General features: G+C 44.0%; 1 protein-coding gene across 7 annotated transcripts in view; it reads left to right on the top strand.

The window, feature by feature from the left end:
- Window positions 1-17768, top strand: part of ABCC5 (ATP binding cassette subfamily C member 5) — a 63510-nt gene that overhangs the window by 15301 nt on the left and 30441 nt on the right. For 2 of the 7 annotated variants that reach the window (XM_043492536.1, XM_038415588.2), the window contains exons 3-9: window positions 8554-8711; window positions 8975-9130; window positions 9925-10072; window positions 14646-14879; window positions 14978-15151; window positions 16812-16959; window positions 17475-17623. In XM_043492536.1, the coding sequence (XP_043348471.1) occupies window positions 8554-8711; window positions 8975-9130; window positions 9925-10072; window positions 14646-14879; window positions 14978-15151; window positions 16812-16959; window positions 17475-17623 (1167 nt within the window). Of the gene's footprint in view, window positions 1-8550; window positions 8712-8974; window positions 9131-9924; window positions 10073-12247; window positions 13862-14645; window positions 14880-14977; window positions 15152-16811; window positions 16960-17474; window positions 17624-17768 lie in introns of those variants that run through there. The other 5 variants (XM_038415589.2, XM_038415584.2, XM_038415592.2 and 2 more) reach the window with 4 other exon arrangements.

Below are 17768 nucleotides of genomic sequence, written 5' to 3'. Positions count from 1 at the left end.
AGTGTGCTTTTCAAATGGGGGTGTGTGTGGAGTGTGATGGAGAGTGTGTCGTGTGTATGTGCAGGGAGAGACTGTGTTTTGGGGGACAGAGTGTGTGTCAGCATGCTGTCTTGTAAGTTCAGACATTAGCAGACCCACCTCTCTCTCTCATGCACTCACAAAAGCAGCATTTCACACTAATGATTGCTTCGTCCCAGAGCAGGTAAGCATGCCGGCTGTCGGAAATGGAGCTTTGAAAGGGAATATCTGCATGCCTGCAGCCAAATTCAAAACAATGACAAGAATGTCCAGCTGACTTCAGGGGATTATGGGATGTTTCTAGAGGCCAATCACAGCACAGTAATGCAACACGTTGTCCACACTGATATCCGCGCGTTTCAGCCGGGGCGCAGTAAACTTTATGCTTCTTGTGGAGGAGGATTACCAGGAGCGCTCCAGGTGCAGAGTCCAGGCGCTCTAGGTGCCTTGCCAATGTGGACACCTCAGGAGTTAGGGCACCCGGGTTGATTTAATGCACTCTAACTTACAAATGTAGCTAAGCTGTAAGGCTCAGACCCTAAAACAGGGGCTGACCAAACACAGGTAAAGAGCACACCCAGGCTTCAGGCTCTGAGCGGCCTGGGAGAGGGGGAGACTGCCACCCGGGGGGGGATGCAGGCCCTCCCGCTCCACTGCATCCCTAGCCGGAGCCAAAGGCCAGTTGCTGCGTCTGGGGATCCCAGCCGCAACACACTGACATGGGTTCCGGCAGTGTTGCAGCCAGACTTAGGTCGGCTGTCTCTGGGCTACTTCCCAACTTCCCCTCTGGAGTTATCTGGGTCAAGGTGGTGTCCTCGGGGGGGGGGGTCGATCACCATTGGATCCTCGGAGTAACTGGCGAGGGGTAAGCTCAGCGACTCTTCTGGGTAGCTGGTGAGGGGTAGGCTTGGCAACTCTCCCACGCACTGGTCCGCATCAAGGATCGGCTGGTCAGGCCAGTCTCCAGATCTGCCACTGGTTGCCGGAGTTTCCCCAGCAGGAGCTGGGCCAGAGACGTTTGTTCCTCTCCAGCTGCTGCCTCTCAAGTGAGTGCTGGGGTTGGGCTCTTATACTTCCTGTCCGGCACCTGACCCTCTTGGGTGGTGGGCTTGGAGTGCTCTGGTGTCCGGCGGAACTCATCCCTCTTCGGGGCGGTGGGGAACTACACCGCCTCCCTACAATGCCCACAACTTGGATGTCATTGAATCCAGTAGATATGAGTTGAAGCCTGTTATTTCATGTATTTGCTGATGTACATGCTAGTTTACTTACCAAGTAAAATAAAAGAAACCCGTGCAACAAGGCGAGATCCGCACACTGTCAGTGCTGGACAAATGATAATATAAACTGAGAGTTCAGAAGCCTTGGACATCTGAATTTGATGTTAACTAAAAACACTGCTAAGTCTGTTGCTGTGCATTGATGGTACAATCAGTATGTGTGTGTGTGTGTGTGTGTGTGTGTGTTGTAGAAGTCTCTTTTCACTGTGGCCTTGTCTACACTGGCAGAGTGATAGCGCCAGCAGGTACAGCGCTGCTCAGAGAGCGTGGAAGGGAAACTGCTGTTGTGCATTCATACTGTCAGCTGCCTGCGCAATAGCATGTTCACGTTTGCAGCGGCATTCAGAGTAGTGCATTCTGGGCAGCTATCCCACCAAGCATCTCTTCCTATTCTGCTGCTAAGAGTTGTGGGAAGGCGGAGGGGGTTGGGGGGCTTCCTGGGTCCTGCCCAGTGCCCAATGATGCATTGCTTCGCATCCCAGCAATCTCTGTGTTACTGTCTGCATTTGGCACCATCTTTCAATGTTTGTGTACTGCACGCTCTGCATCTTCGGTCTGCAGGAATGGATCCTGCCCTGTTGACCAATATGCTGCTCGCTCTGACTAACATGTTCTGAGTGGCAGTGGAGCTATTCCTTAAACTACAAAGGCAAGAGGTGTCTGACATGGATCTCACCACGCATAGTAGCAACAACATGAGATTGCTTGTGGCATTCACGGAGGTGCTGAGCCCAGTGGAACGCTGCTTTTGGGCTCAGGAAAGAAGCACTGGGTGGTGGGATCACATCGTCATGCACACCTGGGATGGTGAGCAGTGGCTGCAGAACTTTCAGATGAGGAAAACCACGTTCATGGGACTGTGATGAGCTTGCCCCAGCCCTTTGGCGCAAGGACACAAGAATGAGAGCTGCCTTGCCAATGGAGAAGCGCGTGGCGATTGCACTGTGGAAGCTGGCTACTCCGAACTACTACTGATCGGTCACTAACCAGTTCAGAGTGGGAAAGTTGACTGCAGGGCCATTAATTGCATCCTGCTCCAAAAAATCACGACTCTGGGCAACGTGCAAGACATTGTGGATGGCTTTGCACAAATGGGTTTCCCTATCTGCGGAGGAGTGATAGATGGCACGCATGTTCCAATTCTGGTACCAGACCACCTAGCCACAGAGTACATTAATTGGAAGGGGTATTTCTCTATGGTTCTCCAGGTGCTTGTGGATCACAGTGGGCATTTCACAGACATTAACATAGGCTGGTCCAGAAAGGTGCATGACTCTCACATCTTTCGGGACACTGGCCTGTTCAGGAAGCTGCAAGCAGGGACTTTCTTCCCGGACCAGAAGATCACCATAGGGGAAGTTGAAATGCCCATTGTGAACCTGGGAGACCCTGCCTACCTCTTAATGCTGTGGCTTATGAAGCCATACATAGGGCACCTTAACAGCAGCAAGGAGCTGTTCAACAACAGACTGAGCAAGTGCAGAATGACTGTTGAGTGTGCTTTTGGCTGTTTAAAGGCCCGCTGATGCTGCCTATATGGGAAGCTGGACCTGGCCGATGACAATATTCCTATGCTTATGTGCTTGTACGCTCCATAATACTTCTGAAGGGAAGGGTAAACGCTTCACTCAGGGCTGGACCGCTGAGGCTCAGCACCTGGAGGCTGAATTTGAACAGAGACCAGGGCTATTAGAGGGGCGCAGCACAGGGCCATAAGGATCAGGGATACCTTGAGGCAGCAATTTGAAGCTGAAATCCACTAATATTTGTTGCTGTGCTCAGGAGTGCAGTGCTTGTAATGCTAGGAGGTGATTGTGATTGATGCATTATGAAGGTTTAAGAAAATTGCCTGCATGTTTCAGGGCTCTGTTTGCTTTCAATTAATGGAATAAATATGGCTTTCAAACCAAAACAATTCTTTTATTAAAAAATAACAACTGGAGGAGAGAGACAGACAAAAAAACACATCAGCACTGTGGGGGATGGGGGAAGGGAGGAGGTGGAGTCCCGGGACGGTTAAAGATCTGTGTATGTCCAGGTATCATATCCAGCCTTGTCCTTTGGAATACATTGCAGCAGGTACTGTACTTCAGCAGGGCCAAACTGCAGAGGGTTGGGTTTTGAGTGCAGTGGGTACTGGGAGTCTGCAGGGCTGGACTGTGATGGGGCAGAGGTAGAATGCAGCAGGTACTGACTAGAGCAAGGATGTTAAGGGTGTGTTGGCGGTGTCTGGGGGGCGTATGGGAAAGAGTTTTGTGATAGCGGCTGCAGGGGAGGGCGTGCATGTATGTGCGGAGCTTCTCGGTTTGTAGTGTTAGGAACGTCTGGAGCGTGTCTGCTTGGCACTCCATAAACTTTTAAGAGCAACTCTGTGGCTTCGTTTTGGCGCTGTGTTCTCCTTTTAGTCCCTCTTCTCGCTGTCCCGCCACTGCTTTAATTCTTGGTTTTTGGCCACGCAGTGCATCATGACATCACGCAAAAAGTCCTCTGTAGTTCTTCTTGGCCGCGTTCTAATTCTGCGCAGCCATTCAGCCAGCAATAACAAAGAGGGAGGCTGGGCTCCCAAGGTCATATCTGTGAAACCAAAATGCAACATTTTACAGAAGCAGTATTTGCAACACACAGACCACGGATTCTATCCACATACCTGTCACTAATTGGCTGACTTCAGACAAGCACACACGAGCCACAAGACCCCCAGAATGCTGAGTAACTGCAGGGGCAGGGGAAATGAATGTTCCAGAACCATACTGTACACTGGCACATGGCTCCTCTGCCTCTGGGATGGTGTTGCCACCGAGTATTGCGTCCAGCTCTTCGTAGAACTGGCAGCTTGTGGGCACAGCACCGGAGCAGCGGGTTGCCTTCTGCGCCTTGTGGTAGGCGTTCCATAGCTCCTTCACTCTGACCCTGCACTGCATGGTGTCCTGGTCATGGCCCCTTTGTCATGCATCGTTAAATCTGTCCGTAAGTATCATCATTCCTATGGCTGGAGTGCAGCTGGGACTGCACAGCCTCATCTCCCCAAATGCTGATGAGGTCCAGCAGCTCAGCATTGCTCCAAGTGGGGGATCACCTGGTGCATGGAGCAGGCATGGCCACCTGGAAAGATACGCTGAAACCACTGTATGCATCACTGAGCAAACAGGAAGGGGACTTTCAAATTTCCAAAGGAATTTAAGGGGTGGGGCTGACGGTTGGTCACCTGAGGGCAGGGCAGTAGAGTTCAAACCAATGACCAGAGAGGTGAGAACAGGCATTGTGGGACACCTCCCAGAGGCCAGTCGCAGCTCTGTAATCGACCAGGGTATCTACACTGGCACTGCGGCGCTGTACCCCAGAGCAGAAAGCTCTCAGCCTCTCATCGGGCTGATGGTTTCTTTGTTTGTTTTGTTTTTTTAAACAGTGCTGCAACTGTGCAGTTTCTGTGCACTAAGTGGCGTGGCAGTATGTACACCTCAGGAGTTACACCATAGAAAGCTGTTTTACTGTGCAGAAACTTGTCTGTGTAGATAAGACCTAAGGCTTTATCTACACTTCAACTGCTATAGTGGCACAACCGCAACACTGAAGCGCTTCAGTGTGGCCACTGAGTACAGTGACTGGAGGGGTTCTCCCATTGCTGCAGTTAATCTATTTCCCTGAGAGGTGGCGGCTAGGTCAATGGAAGAATTCTTCTGTCAACTTAGTGCTGTCTACACCAGGGACTAGATCGGTTTAACTACATCATCCAGTCCACACCCCCTGAGCAGTGTAGCTGGATCATCTTAACATTTTAGTGTGGATTTGGCTTAAAACTGCATGTTTTTAATGGCTTTTTTTAATATGACACAGAGCTGCAGACCTTATTATTATACAGCAGTGTGGTGCACTGCTTTCTGGTGACTCAATTCTGGCATTTACAGCAACTCATCAAGATTCTGTCTGCTGTGCCAACACCAAGAGATGCATTCTCCTCTTGCTGCCCAGGGGTTTACACACACCTTTCCCCTTGTGAATTGAGAAGAATATAGACTCCTTTCAAAAGCAGTTTCCTATTCATGTACCATTCAGTCACTTCTAGGCATGTGGGAGAAACTCTGTTGAGTGGCAGTTCTGGGTAACCAAATTGTTTACACAGGGTGTGCTTTTAAAAAAAAAAAAAATCTTTGGATTGTCTAGAAGTTGAGAGACCGGGGTGGGTGGGGCGAGTTAATTTGGACCAATTTCTCTTGGTGAAAGAGACAAGCTATTCAGTTTACATAGTCTCTTCCTCAGGTCTGGGAAAGTGTCACAGCTAACTACAACGTGGAACAGAGTGTTAACTCCTTATGTTTAACACATGTTGCAAGAGGCCATTCGAGGCAGTTACCACTTCGGCAGTCACAGGACAAAGGAGGGTTAGTGAGTTAGATTGTTGTAATGGGCCGTAAATACAGTGTCACGGCTAACCTGGTGGCTGAACTTTGTGACTTTGTCCTCACCCATAACTATTTCACGTTTGGGGACAATGTATACCTTCAAATCAGTGGCACTGCAATGAGTACCCGTATGGCCCCACAGTATGCCAACATTTTTATGGCTGACTTAGAACAACGCTTCCTCAGCTCTCGTCCCCTAGTGCCCCTACTCTACTTGCGCTACATTGATGACATCTGCATGATCTGGACCCATGGAAAAGAAGCCCTTGAGGAATTCCACCATGATTTCAACAATTTCCATCCCACCATCAACCTCAGCCTGGACCAATCCACACAAGAGATCCACTTCCTGGACACTGCAGTGTTAATAAGTGATGGTCCCATAAACACCACCCTATACCGGAAACCTACTGACCTATTGGTTATTAATATTTGCTCGTTACAAGACTATCCAGCTTCCAGGTGTATATTGCAACTGTGGCCAGTTCATTCTAAATTCTTCTCTCCTTTCCAGACCTGCTATTGGGGCAGTATACGGTGCATTCTCGGCAGCACTGGCTTTACCTTGGGGCTAGTCTACACTGGGAACGCTCCGTCTCTATGAGAGGCGTAGCTACCAGCCCACTCCCAGCGCTGGTGCACTGTTTACACTGGCGCTTTACAGCGCTGAAACTTGCTGCGCTTGGGGGTGTTTTTTCACCCCCAAAGTGAGAAAGTTGCAGCGCTGTAAATTGCCAGTGTAGACAAGCCCTTGGAGACGGCAGCTAACTCTACAGTGAGAAGTGCTGGTCCAGAGCATTTGATCAGTGTTGAGGTGCTCGGACAGCTCTTTCTGTGTCTTGGCAAACAGAGGCAGCAGGGCATCATTGGCTAGGGATTGAACTGCTGGATCCAGTTGGGGAAACTGTGTCAAGATGGTTCCTATTGGGATCTAGTAGCTGCCAACTCAAGTCAAATCTTCTTCAATGTTCCATGAGATACTTTGTCCTGTAGGAAAGCTTCTGTGCCCAGTGCATTACACCGGCTAGGCTTATGTCCTCTTCATGTGACGTGCGCCACAGAGAGGAGCCCAACTGTTAGGTCTGTGCTGATAAACTTGAGGAAAATAACTGCAGGATGCAGCGGTAAGGTAGGTCCAATAGATCTACTTCTTGGCTGTCACTTTTTAAGCGAATGGTAAATGTTGATTTGGGTAGGCTTAGTAGGAAGGCATTGCTCATAAGAAGTGAGTCAGTTACATTATATTAAATAAAATCTTAATTCAGTCTTCAGTTTGTACATATACCTGAGTCACCACACATTTGTTTAGATTTAGATGGTAAGCTCTTTGGTGGTGGGACCATGTATTTTCGGTTTTCTGCAGGGTGCCTGGCCTACTTTGGGGTGGTATTTAAATAAATGAAGAGTGAATTTATGCCCCTCTGAATTTGTCCTTGTCTCTTGTACACATTGGGGTATATGAAGGCCTAATAATACCATAATGCTTGCATGTTAATAGACTGTGAGCCTGAATCCCAGACAAATATCAATACTTGTAACGAAGTCATATAACCAGAGAGAATGGGAATCAAATACTTGGTATTGATGGCCTTTTAGGACATTTAACCCAGAGGGCATCATGCTTCAGGAGACTACTAGCTAGCTACAGCTGATATTTTCAGAGAAGTAGAATAATCTCACCATTGATAGGGCAGTTAACGGGGAAATGTGCATGTTGTATCCGTGTGAAAAGTGGCAAAGATTTTAAAGTCAGGATGCTGTACAAAGCATACTGGTCTCTCTGAGAACTAGAATACTCAGTATCACTTTTTTCATGTAAACGGGCCTAATCCTGCTCCCATTTAAGTTATTGGGGTCCGTACTGAGCACTGGGCTAGTGTACACTTTGGTACTATGTCACCTGGTACCCTTGCTATGTCTGGCCCCTCAATAAAGGAAGTTTCATGAGGGTCTCTGACACGTATGTCCAGAGTGGTACCTTCTCCTCCCTTCTTTGGAACCAACTCCATCTTTTCAGACAGCTGTGAAAATATCTCTCGGCCAAGATGAGGGTAGCGTATTTGCTTCCTCGGGCGGTGCCATGAAGCATTGGGAAAGGGATTTTCTGCTCTTAGGAAGCTCCTCTATGAACAAGTGTAAGTGCCTTTCATTTTATATCCCTGGTCTGTATTATGAGGAAGTAAATGGCAACGGTTGTGAATATCAAAGGAAATACTTTTTCACACAATGCATATTTAACTTGTTGAACTATTGTAGGACATTTTTGAAGCTTAGAGCTTAATAGGATTCTGGAAATGATTAGACCTTCATATGGCTACAGATATCTTGAGTTACATTAAGTAGGATACAAGTTAATAAGGTATGTTAGCCTTCATGTTTCAGAACATAAGCCAATAACCAACTGCCTGAACTTCTGAATAGTCCTCTCCATTGGGCATGGTGTTACATAATTGTCCATCATGAGCGTTCTACATCTTTCTCTGAGCATTTGTTACTGGGCCAGAGACCAGTCACAGGGCAGGATGGACCATTGTTCTGATCTAGTCTGGCAAGTCTATGTACTTAATCCTCTGCAACCCAAAACATATGGATACCATGCTACTATTTGAGCTCCACCATTCTAGAAATCCAGAGAGCCAAAGCGGATCTAGACTATATGGGATCCCCATGTTGATTTGCGGCCCCCAAGCTATCAATTTGTTCCCAGAGATCTTTAGTTACAGTGATTTCTCTACATTATCACAGTGATCGACAGCAGTAACAGGTGTGAAGTTGCTGGAGACAGAAATGATTGATTTTAAGACGATTGTGGGACTCTTCAATTTCTGACTCCATTGTCTTGTTTGTAAAAGCAGGTGGAATGTCAAGATGCCTTGGAAACAGCAGCACGGGCAGAAGGCCTTGCGCTGGACATCTCCATGCATTCCCAGCTGAGAATGTTGGATGAGCAGCATCACAAGGGCAAATATCACCATGGCTTGAACTTGCTAAAACCCATACGGACTACTTCCAAGTAAGACTTTGTGCTAAAAAAGAACTGATATGGCAACCTCAACCTTCTTGAAAATAGACTGCCAGAGTGTGATTGCAGCTCTTAAATTTGTTGGTTGATGCTGAAATGTCATCTTTGAAAATGTGTTTAACAAGTATTTCTTTGTGAAGACCATGCAGAGTTCTCAGATGATGATTGTATTTGGAGGGGATTTTGTTTTTCTTAAAGGATACTGCAATATTTTCTCTTTTTCATTTCATTGTAATTTCTCCCTCGTCTTTTAGACACCAGCACCCAGTAGACAATGCTGGACTTTTCTCCTGCATGACCTTTTCATGGCTCACTCCTCTGGCCCGCACAGCATACAAGAAAGGGGAGCTGTTTATGGACGATGTGTGGCCTTTGTCAAAGCATGAGTCTTCAGACGTTAACTGTAGAAGGTAGGGATCTGCTGGTCCATATTATTTCCCTTGTAGCCTATAGCCCTTTGCAGCCTGGTATATACTGTAGTCTGGTATTTTTGAAGATATTTGTATGTGCTGACATTGAAAAAGCAGCTCTTAAATCCTTTCTATCAGAGGAGGGGATCTTAAACTTATTTATCCTTGGGCCAGTTCCTTCTGAGATACACCTCAACCTCACTGACTTCAGTGGGGTCACACTGCTGTAACTGAGCAGGTTTTATCCCCATGGGTGTTTCATAACTGCTTTTCCACTTTTGCTCCTTAACAGAACTCTTTTTGTGTTTTTAAACAAGTTCTGTGTCTCTCAGCCCAGATTCTGAACATTCAATGCTGAGTTAATGATCAGATAATGATAGTAACTGAATATGGTCTGATTACAGGCCAAATCCTGCAGTCAGGCTAAACTGTTGTGGTCAGTGAGATATTTGCTCAGGGCAAGAGCTATAAGATTTATCCCCAGGGTTTTATTGCAGGATAGAACAGAAAGGGGGAGGAGGTGGTGAGATTCATGTTCCTAATAGGACTCTGGATAAAGTAAAAAGCATTCTAACTTTTTCAGGTCTGCTCAGTGTAGAAGCCTCTTTGCACAGAAATTCAGGATAGAACTATTTCCCCTGGCTGTGTAGAAGATGCTATCCATGTAATGAAGCTTGATGGTTTGTGTTGCTCACAGTTGTGTGTCTGACACATTTACCAGAGAATAACCTTTGGGATATAGCATCTGTTGTCCTGTAGAAAGATTTGTAACTCCTGGTTTGTGCTTCTTTTAGGTTAGAGAGACTATGGCAGGAAGAACTGAAAGAAACGGGACCTGAGGATGCTTCTCTCCGGAGGGTTGTATGGATCTTCTGCCGCACCAGGCTCATAATTTCCATAGTGTGTCTGATGATCACGCAGCTTGCAGGCTTCAGTGGACCAGTAAGTAATATCCATCCTTTTTTTAACAACCATAGAGGGCTCCATCCCATGGCCAGCTCTAACATGTTAAGGTTTCATTGCAGGGTCACTGACACAGTATGATTAGTTAGAAATATTGGTCCTTACAGTTTGCTGAGAGAAGATGATGTTTCCAGAATGAAACAGCAATGCAAGATAGCTTTCATACAGCTGGTGGATCATTTACTGATGGGGCCAGGTTTCTGGAGAGGTAGTGGGTTTAGGTGTCCTGAAAGAAAAACACACTTGGCTTTTCTCTCTGGTTTTGAGTGTAGCTTAAAGTTCCTCCTTAACTGGTGTGAACATATTGCACTAAATTCTTGCCTAAAGTTTTTTGCTTTTAGATAGGTAATTATTTTGGAAGTAAAATTCAAACTGGCAAGACATCACTTTGTAGAGCATTCACATTAATAGTGCAGTCTGCAAGAAATGAAACTGAGTGGTGGTGTTAGATCATTATTTAAAAACCAAAGGAAATGGGGCTCAGGAGAAGTCTGCAAACGTAGTTATCGATGCTACAAGGATTGATCAGGCGGGTTACGTTTAGAAGCATTAGAATATGGAATTGCCATTAGGAACTGCTGCTGCTTGCACTAGTTAGTAATGAAGATTCAACGTATGGGACTTGACATTCACACCATTTTCTTGTCACCTGTTTGTTGCACATGTTGTGCAGATTTACAGTTGCGATCTTGACTAAATTTATTCTTTACAAATTTCCCTTGAGGAGTAGGAGCAGTATTACTGCTTGTAGTACATGTTTCAGTGTGCTGTTAAGATGGAGGTTCATTACTTGGGTAAGTACAACGGGGGTGTGTTGTTAGGTTTAAAGTCTTCTAAAAATGTTTTTCTTGCTTTTTGAACCTTTTAAGTTTGCCTTGTTTCTTGTAATAGGAATACAATAATTGTTCTCTTGGTATTGTTTCACAGTAATAATTAATTAATGATAATAGTTTGTGGTAATTATGAAACACTTGGACAACCTGTTGAGTGCACTGTTGATTATCAAAATGTTGAAGTATTAAGGTTTTAACAGAACCAGGTTCCCCCAAGAAGAGCTTCTGTCATTGTTTCACTACAGGGCCCAATAGCTGCTCTTATCTTTAGCAGAGAACTTACAGCAGGGTTGTCCCTAATTTCTTTAGAATAATTGTATCTATTTGTCAGAGCCAAACTGCTGAGTGGGAAGAAACTTCAATAGGTTAGCTTTTTAGGTTCCAATTCATGCTCAATTTGGATGCTTTAAAGTTATCCTTCAAACATTTGCCTATATCTAGTCAAAATTGGACTGCTCTCTGAATAAGAAAAGTACCCTATTGGGTTCCATCACTTGGAATGAAAGATGAGTCTTTACCACCCTCCCCATAGTGATACAACTATGCTGTCTCCTCTGAAGTATCAGTGCTTTCTTGTACTGATGCATCTTTTCAGTCACATTGAAATGAGAAGGGAGATCTGGAAAAGCACTTAGCTTGTCCACATGTATTGGTGAAAATGACCAAAATGGAGTTAAACATTTTCCCAAACTTTAAAATTCTGAATTGAACTTCCATGACATTGGAATGCTAGTGGAAATGGCGTAGTGGTGGTCTCGCTAATAAGCATTGTGATGGTTATAACTGAGAGGGGTGCTTATTGGATTTCTTATCTGGGCTTTTTGATATCCTTCAGGAGTCCTGCACATCTGGCACAATTTCTAACCTTGTAGCCTGTTCAGAGACAGCTTATTTTCCTGTGTCAGAATACCTTTTAATAACCATCAGAATGCATGAGTGCAGGTGAGATACTTCTCATCTCCAGTTGATACAGTTGCTGCCATTTAACCAGCCGCTAAACCTTTTATGTTCAGATGGAGGGGAGAGGCAAAGAATATTTCTAATTTACTAAACAAAATCAGTTTAACTCCAGGCCTGAACAATTTGTATGTTTGCTCAGAACTAGCCTTCCTGTTTGGGAGATGGGGAAACTTGCTATCTTAGTGGAGTACAGCTTGACCGTTCAGACAGTTATTGGAGGGGGGAGTGGTAAGCCGTTTGAGGTAAGTTTCCCACTCTTCTAGTTCCGCTCCAGTCACAGCTTGCTTTGTGCTGTCAGATACTGGATGTGGGTGGGGAATCTTTCTCTGTAGTGGAACCAATGACAGAAGCTGTTCTTTAGAATTTTCAGGATGGCTGTATTCTGCGATCAGAATGAGACAGTCAAGCTGGTCAGAATCCAACGCCAAGAGTAAAGGTAAGGTAATGTTTATTCAATGGGAATGCTTAAGACAGCCGAGCAGCTAATACCAATTACTATGGTAACAATCACAGGAGTCCCTTTCCCCACTTAGTTTAAATTTAAATTTTTAAAGCTTTAACTCCAATTTTGTAAAGAACTTTGCTGGATTTTTTTTTTTCATTAAACTTCTTCAAGTGGAATGTTTTGAAATGTAAATGCTAAATATTGTGACTTCTTTTTCCTCTTTCAAATTCTTTAATCTGCTGTTTCCTCTTTTTTTTTTCTTTTGAAATGTTTTTGTTTTTTGTTTTTTTTTGTTTTTGTTTGGTATAATGTAAGCATTGTCTTTTATCTCATCACGGGAGATGCTGATTCTATAGAACAGTGCTGAAAAATTGCACTTAAAAGGTTTTGGGAGGAAAGAAACCCCAGGAAACATCTGCTATCTTTACACACCTTCCCTTGGAGACTTTCAGCAGTGCTGTGGGGTGCGAGAAAATGCTTGCCGTGCTGCGATCATGCTGAGTTACAGCTCGTGAGGAAAAGGGGGGCTTTTGACTCCCACTACTCAGTGACTCAGTTGTGTATGTTGGATTGAAAACAGGAAAAGAAGTCAATCTTCTCATTAGTAACTGCAAATCAACTGTATACAGTTGTGGCCAAAACAGTTGATGTAAAGCTAAATGTATGTGAGGAGAAAGCTGGAATACAGTAGTTCTGTGAATGTGAGCTCCTCACATTTGATCAGGGACTAGTGTGTAAATTTCTCGATGGGCCATTCCAGAACCTGATGGACGTCTGGCTTTAATTCACACTTCGAAAGTGAATAAGCAAAACTATATACAGCATGTTTCCTTGGTTCTGGATACAGAATCAGCCACTTCAGGACAAACGCATTCAGCCTCCATTTTTATCTGTTGTTCGGTGCTGGGCTTTAGCTGCTGTTACCTTTGCTGAAGTAGTGCTTTTTTGTTTTTCTTCCCTGCTCACGCTATGCAGAACTCTTATTTGCAAAACCTGTTTTAGCCAAGAGGACTTCAACAGACTGTGAAAGGCTTTCCAAATCATTTCTTTGATCTCACATTTTTGGCATTTTGTTGTGTTGTGGGCAAAGGTAATTCTCAGCTCTGTAATAAAGTACCAACGTCTAAACGTATAAACGCCAACGTCTTTAAGCATTTTTGTCGAAAAGCCTTCTTTAGGGAATCTCCATTTGTTAGCTGTGAGGCCTTACTGTAGCATACCTCTTAAACCAAATTTCAGAATCCATGCACCCTCAGGAGCCTGCCTGACTAGCACTGCAAGTTTCACTCCCTCTCGGACTTTGTGAACATATATCGGTTCTGTTTTTGTATCTTTAATTTTGTGTGTGTAGTTTTAACTTAGTTTGTGTCAGAGGCTAGACTGTTTGTTAGATACTAGCCTTTTATAATTCTCTTGTATGTTCAGATTGTATGTTTATGCGATGATCTTCCTGTTGTACAGTGTTTGTGAGATGTTACCCATTTTAACATGGCACTTTATTGTTTTTAAATAAAAGACTGTTATTTCTCAGTTGATAGTATTTAATATTGCTGATGAATGTGATTTACATGATGATATACTATGCTGTTGGCTAACACACAACTGGAGGTGGGAATCGGTGATTCTTGGGGCTGTCCTGTCTTTCGGCAGGTGATGTTTGAAATGTGATTCCTGAGGTAAAATATTTTTGTTTTTGGAGGGGGGAGGTGGGTGGTGGGGCAAAGCATTTTTTTTTTTTTTAATAGTCTGGTATCACTTACCTGTGTGTTCTGCATGTTCTTTTCTTTACTATTAAACTGCTGATGTTTATTTTCAGGAATGTTTTGCAAATGTCCTTCTCACTCTTCCCCAGTACAACTGTAGGTACATTGTTCCTTTTTATCAAATAAGCACGTTTGACGCAAACAAAAAAGGTCTTAATGTCACATAAAGGAATGTCTCTTAATGTGTTCAAATGTATAAATACAGACTATTTTTAAAAACTTTTTTTGTATGATAAAGCATTGCTTTCAACTAACTGACAGATTTATGTTAAGTTAGAAGACCTAAAGAATAAGAAGTTTTTATTGCAAGGAATAAGATTCCAAATTTAAATCCCCCATACCTGCTAAATTTGCCTCTCTGCTCTCAGCAGGGCTTTGTGTAACAGTACTGTGTGTTTTGACCATTTTTATTTCTAGAAAGAAGATTCCATGTAATACAAATCGCTCATTGACAGACAAAGCAGCCCACTCATTTCTAACTTAACATAAGTTGTTGCATGGTGCCTCTGGTACATTGGGGTGTTCATGCGAGTTTGCATTTCTTCCTGTAGGCTTTCGTTGTGAAACACCTTTTGGAATACACGCAGCAAAGTGAATCCAACCTGCAGTACAGCTTGTTGTTAGTTTTTGGCATCCTAATGACAGAAATAGTGCGCTCTTGGTCCCTGGCTCTAACCTGGGCTTTAAACTACCGCACTGGGGTCAGACTGAGGGGAGCTATCCTGACAATGGCGTTCAAGAAAATTCTGAAGCTGAAGAATATCAAGGACAAGTCTCTGGGGGAGGTGAGCTACAGTACCCTGTTAGAAATTACTGTACAAAAAAGGATACTTGTTGATTACCTCCTTCTGAGGATAACACTTACGTTGTTTGTATTTTTCAGCTCATAAACGTATGTTCCAGTGATGGGCAGAGAATGTTTGAGGCTGCAGCAGTTGGCAGTTTGTTGGCTGGGGGCCCAATTGTTGCCATCCTAGGCATGGTTTATAATGTAATTATTCTAGGACCAACAGGCTTCTTGGGATCTGCTGTCTTTATCCTCTTCTACCCGGCGATGGTGAGTAAGCAGCATTCAAACTCTTGTACAAAATAGTCTGGAAATATTCTTGAAATGTGCTTCACACCTCACTGCAAGAATATCAGTGTCTGTGTACTGAACAGAAGATATTGATAGATACTGGTTCAGTCCCTTTAGTGTCTTGCATGTAATCTAAAAGACATTGAAAAGTAAAAGTTCAGAGGCAAGAAATTCAGATAATAAAGGGAATTAGAAATAACAATAGAAGTGACTGATGGAGATAAATTTTGGTGAGATGGAAAATTGGCAACTAAATCGTGGAGTGATACACTTCCAGGCTGGATTGTTGTAATTTACTGGATTTGGTACTGAAGGTGAAAAATGCAAGGCCTCCAGCTTGTTCAGAACATGGTGGCTTACCTCAGCAGCAGGCTGGGAAGCCAAGAGTACACCATTTCTGTGCTCCACATCCTCTGTTGGCTTCCAGATCACTTCTGATTAATCTTCAAGCCTATGGTTCTGATCTTTAAATACATGAACTGATCAAGACCCAGTTACATCAGAGACAGTCTCTCCATCCATGAAGGCAGTTCCATTCCTCTGTGACAAGAGAGCTGTCATAATTAGGACAAAGTGTGCTGCACCTGGAGAAGGAAGTGTTATTGGCCAAGGCGGACGGTTGGGGAAAGAGCCACCAGGAAAATAGACGGAGCCAAAATCTGTTTGCCTGTAGACCACACTGCAAGACTGCTGTAATTTTCCCATTATAATAAAAATGTTGTGGTTTTTTGTTTTTTGTTTTTTTGAAAAAGCTATGAGTAAAGAGCAGAATCCTGCGAGATCTCCTATGGTCTAATTTATCTGCTCAACAGTAGGGGAATAGTGATGAGTGCAGTAGGTAAATGATTGACAGAAGGGGTGGAATTTAATAGCCTTGACCAACTATTTTCACTATTCACCTCTCTCCTCCTTACTGCTTTCTGTAGCTGAGAGGGATTAAAAAAGGAGTAAGGATGCTTAAGATGGGGCAAACAGTTGAAAACTGTTTAGTGAGCTGGGTTTTCTTCTAGATTTTAGGAAAGAGAAGGGGTAAATGTCACTGACTTGACAGAGTGAGCAATGTCTATGAGGACATGGATACCATCTTGTCTTAGACCTGATTAGTAAAGGTGCTAATATATTGTCTTACCACCCTTATATAGTAGTGTTGCTGTAAGATTTGGTGTACTAAAGAAATTGCTCTGCATGTGCAAGGCCCATCTCTTTCTTGGGTGTTAGGGGAATGAGTTGCAGGATATGGGATGTGGATATGTTGGGTACCTTGTATTCTTCTGGCATGAGGGTTTGTTTTAGTTGAGGCTAGTCTGTATTTTTACTTGAGGGATTTTAAAGAAATCTAGTTCGGTTAAATATTAGTAAAAGCACTGAGAGCCTTTTGAAAATCTGAATAAAACTAACCCAGTTGAGAGTAGAACTAGAGAGAGAGCCCAGTGTTCAGTGCATTTATGCTTGCTGAATGAAGTGTGATGCTCTGAAGGGGCATTTCCAGCTCATCACTTTGGCCAGGGAGGGTATCCAGTTGTCCTGTCGTTGATGTCCCTTTATCAGTCTACTTGCTTTCTTCTATAGTTAGAGGAATTGGATGCATTTGCCATTTCTGAGTTGCTGCTAAGATGTATGGTGCCTCTTCTTGTTTCAGATGTTTGTATCACGGCTCACAGCTTATTTCAGAAGGAAATGTGTGTCGGCGACCGATGAGCGTGTGCAGAAGATGAATGAAGTTCTTAACTATATTAAATTCATTAAAATGTATGCCTGGGTCAAAGCATTCTCTCAGAATGTTCAAAGTGAGTGCAAACACTCTCTGTAAACGCATCTCCCTTTAAAAAACATGCCACCCAGCCACATCCTGCTGGATCCTCCTAGCTCACTTCGGTAGATGCTCTTGCATGTGTGGTGTGCTAGATCATCCATCCCTTGGACATCCTGCTATTCTTCTTTACAGTGGGCTGGCATGGCAATCTCTGTTCCAAAGTCTCACCTTTTAGCACAATGCTTCCCTCTAACTTTTGGGCTTAAAGACCTTTATTAACATTGGAGTGGCTTCTACTATGAGTACTAATCTTGACTGACTGAGTACAAATTGGTCAGTTTTTAAATGTAATAAGAGTGATCAGGATGCACGTACGCTTATGGTTCTACGCTCCTGTAAAGGTAGCTCTTTCTAGAACATGAGAAATGCTGAAGCAGAAGAGGGTAATTCTCTCTTACTCATAGTGTTCCCAATGCATTAGTTGTGCCTGCTGCATTTGTATCTGTCTGAATTGCACCTGAGATGTGGTGGTGGTTTTTGTATTTCTAGAAATCCGAGAGGAAGAACGTAAAATCTTAGAGCGTGCAGGTTACTTCCAGAGCATCACTGTGGGAGTGGCTCCAATTGTTGTGGTTATTGCCAGTGTGGTGACATTCTCTGTCCATATGATCCTTGGCTATGATCTCACAGCAGCTCAGGTAATTGACTGGCTCATCACAGAGTTGGGAATGTTACTTTATAATATCATTCCTGCAGTAGCCTTTCTTGATTAAACTGTTGTAATCCTAAGCGGGTGCAGTTCAAAATACTCCAGATCTGTGAGAGTCTTCTTTTATTTTGTGG

The sequence above is a fragment of the Dermochelys coriacea genome, chromosome 9 (genome assembly GCF_009764565.3).
Source record: "Dermochelys coriacea isolate rDerCor1 chromosome 9, rDerCor1.pri.v4, whole genome shotgun sequence".
NCBI lineage: Eukaryota > Metazoa > Chordata > Testudines > Dermochelyidae > Dermochelys > Dermochelys coriacea.
The sequence above is the reverse complement of the archived record's forward strand: the minus strand, read 5'-3'. Positions and strand labels throughout refer to the sequence as shown.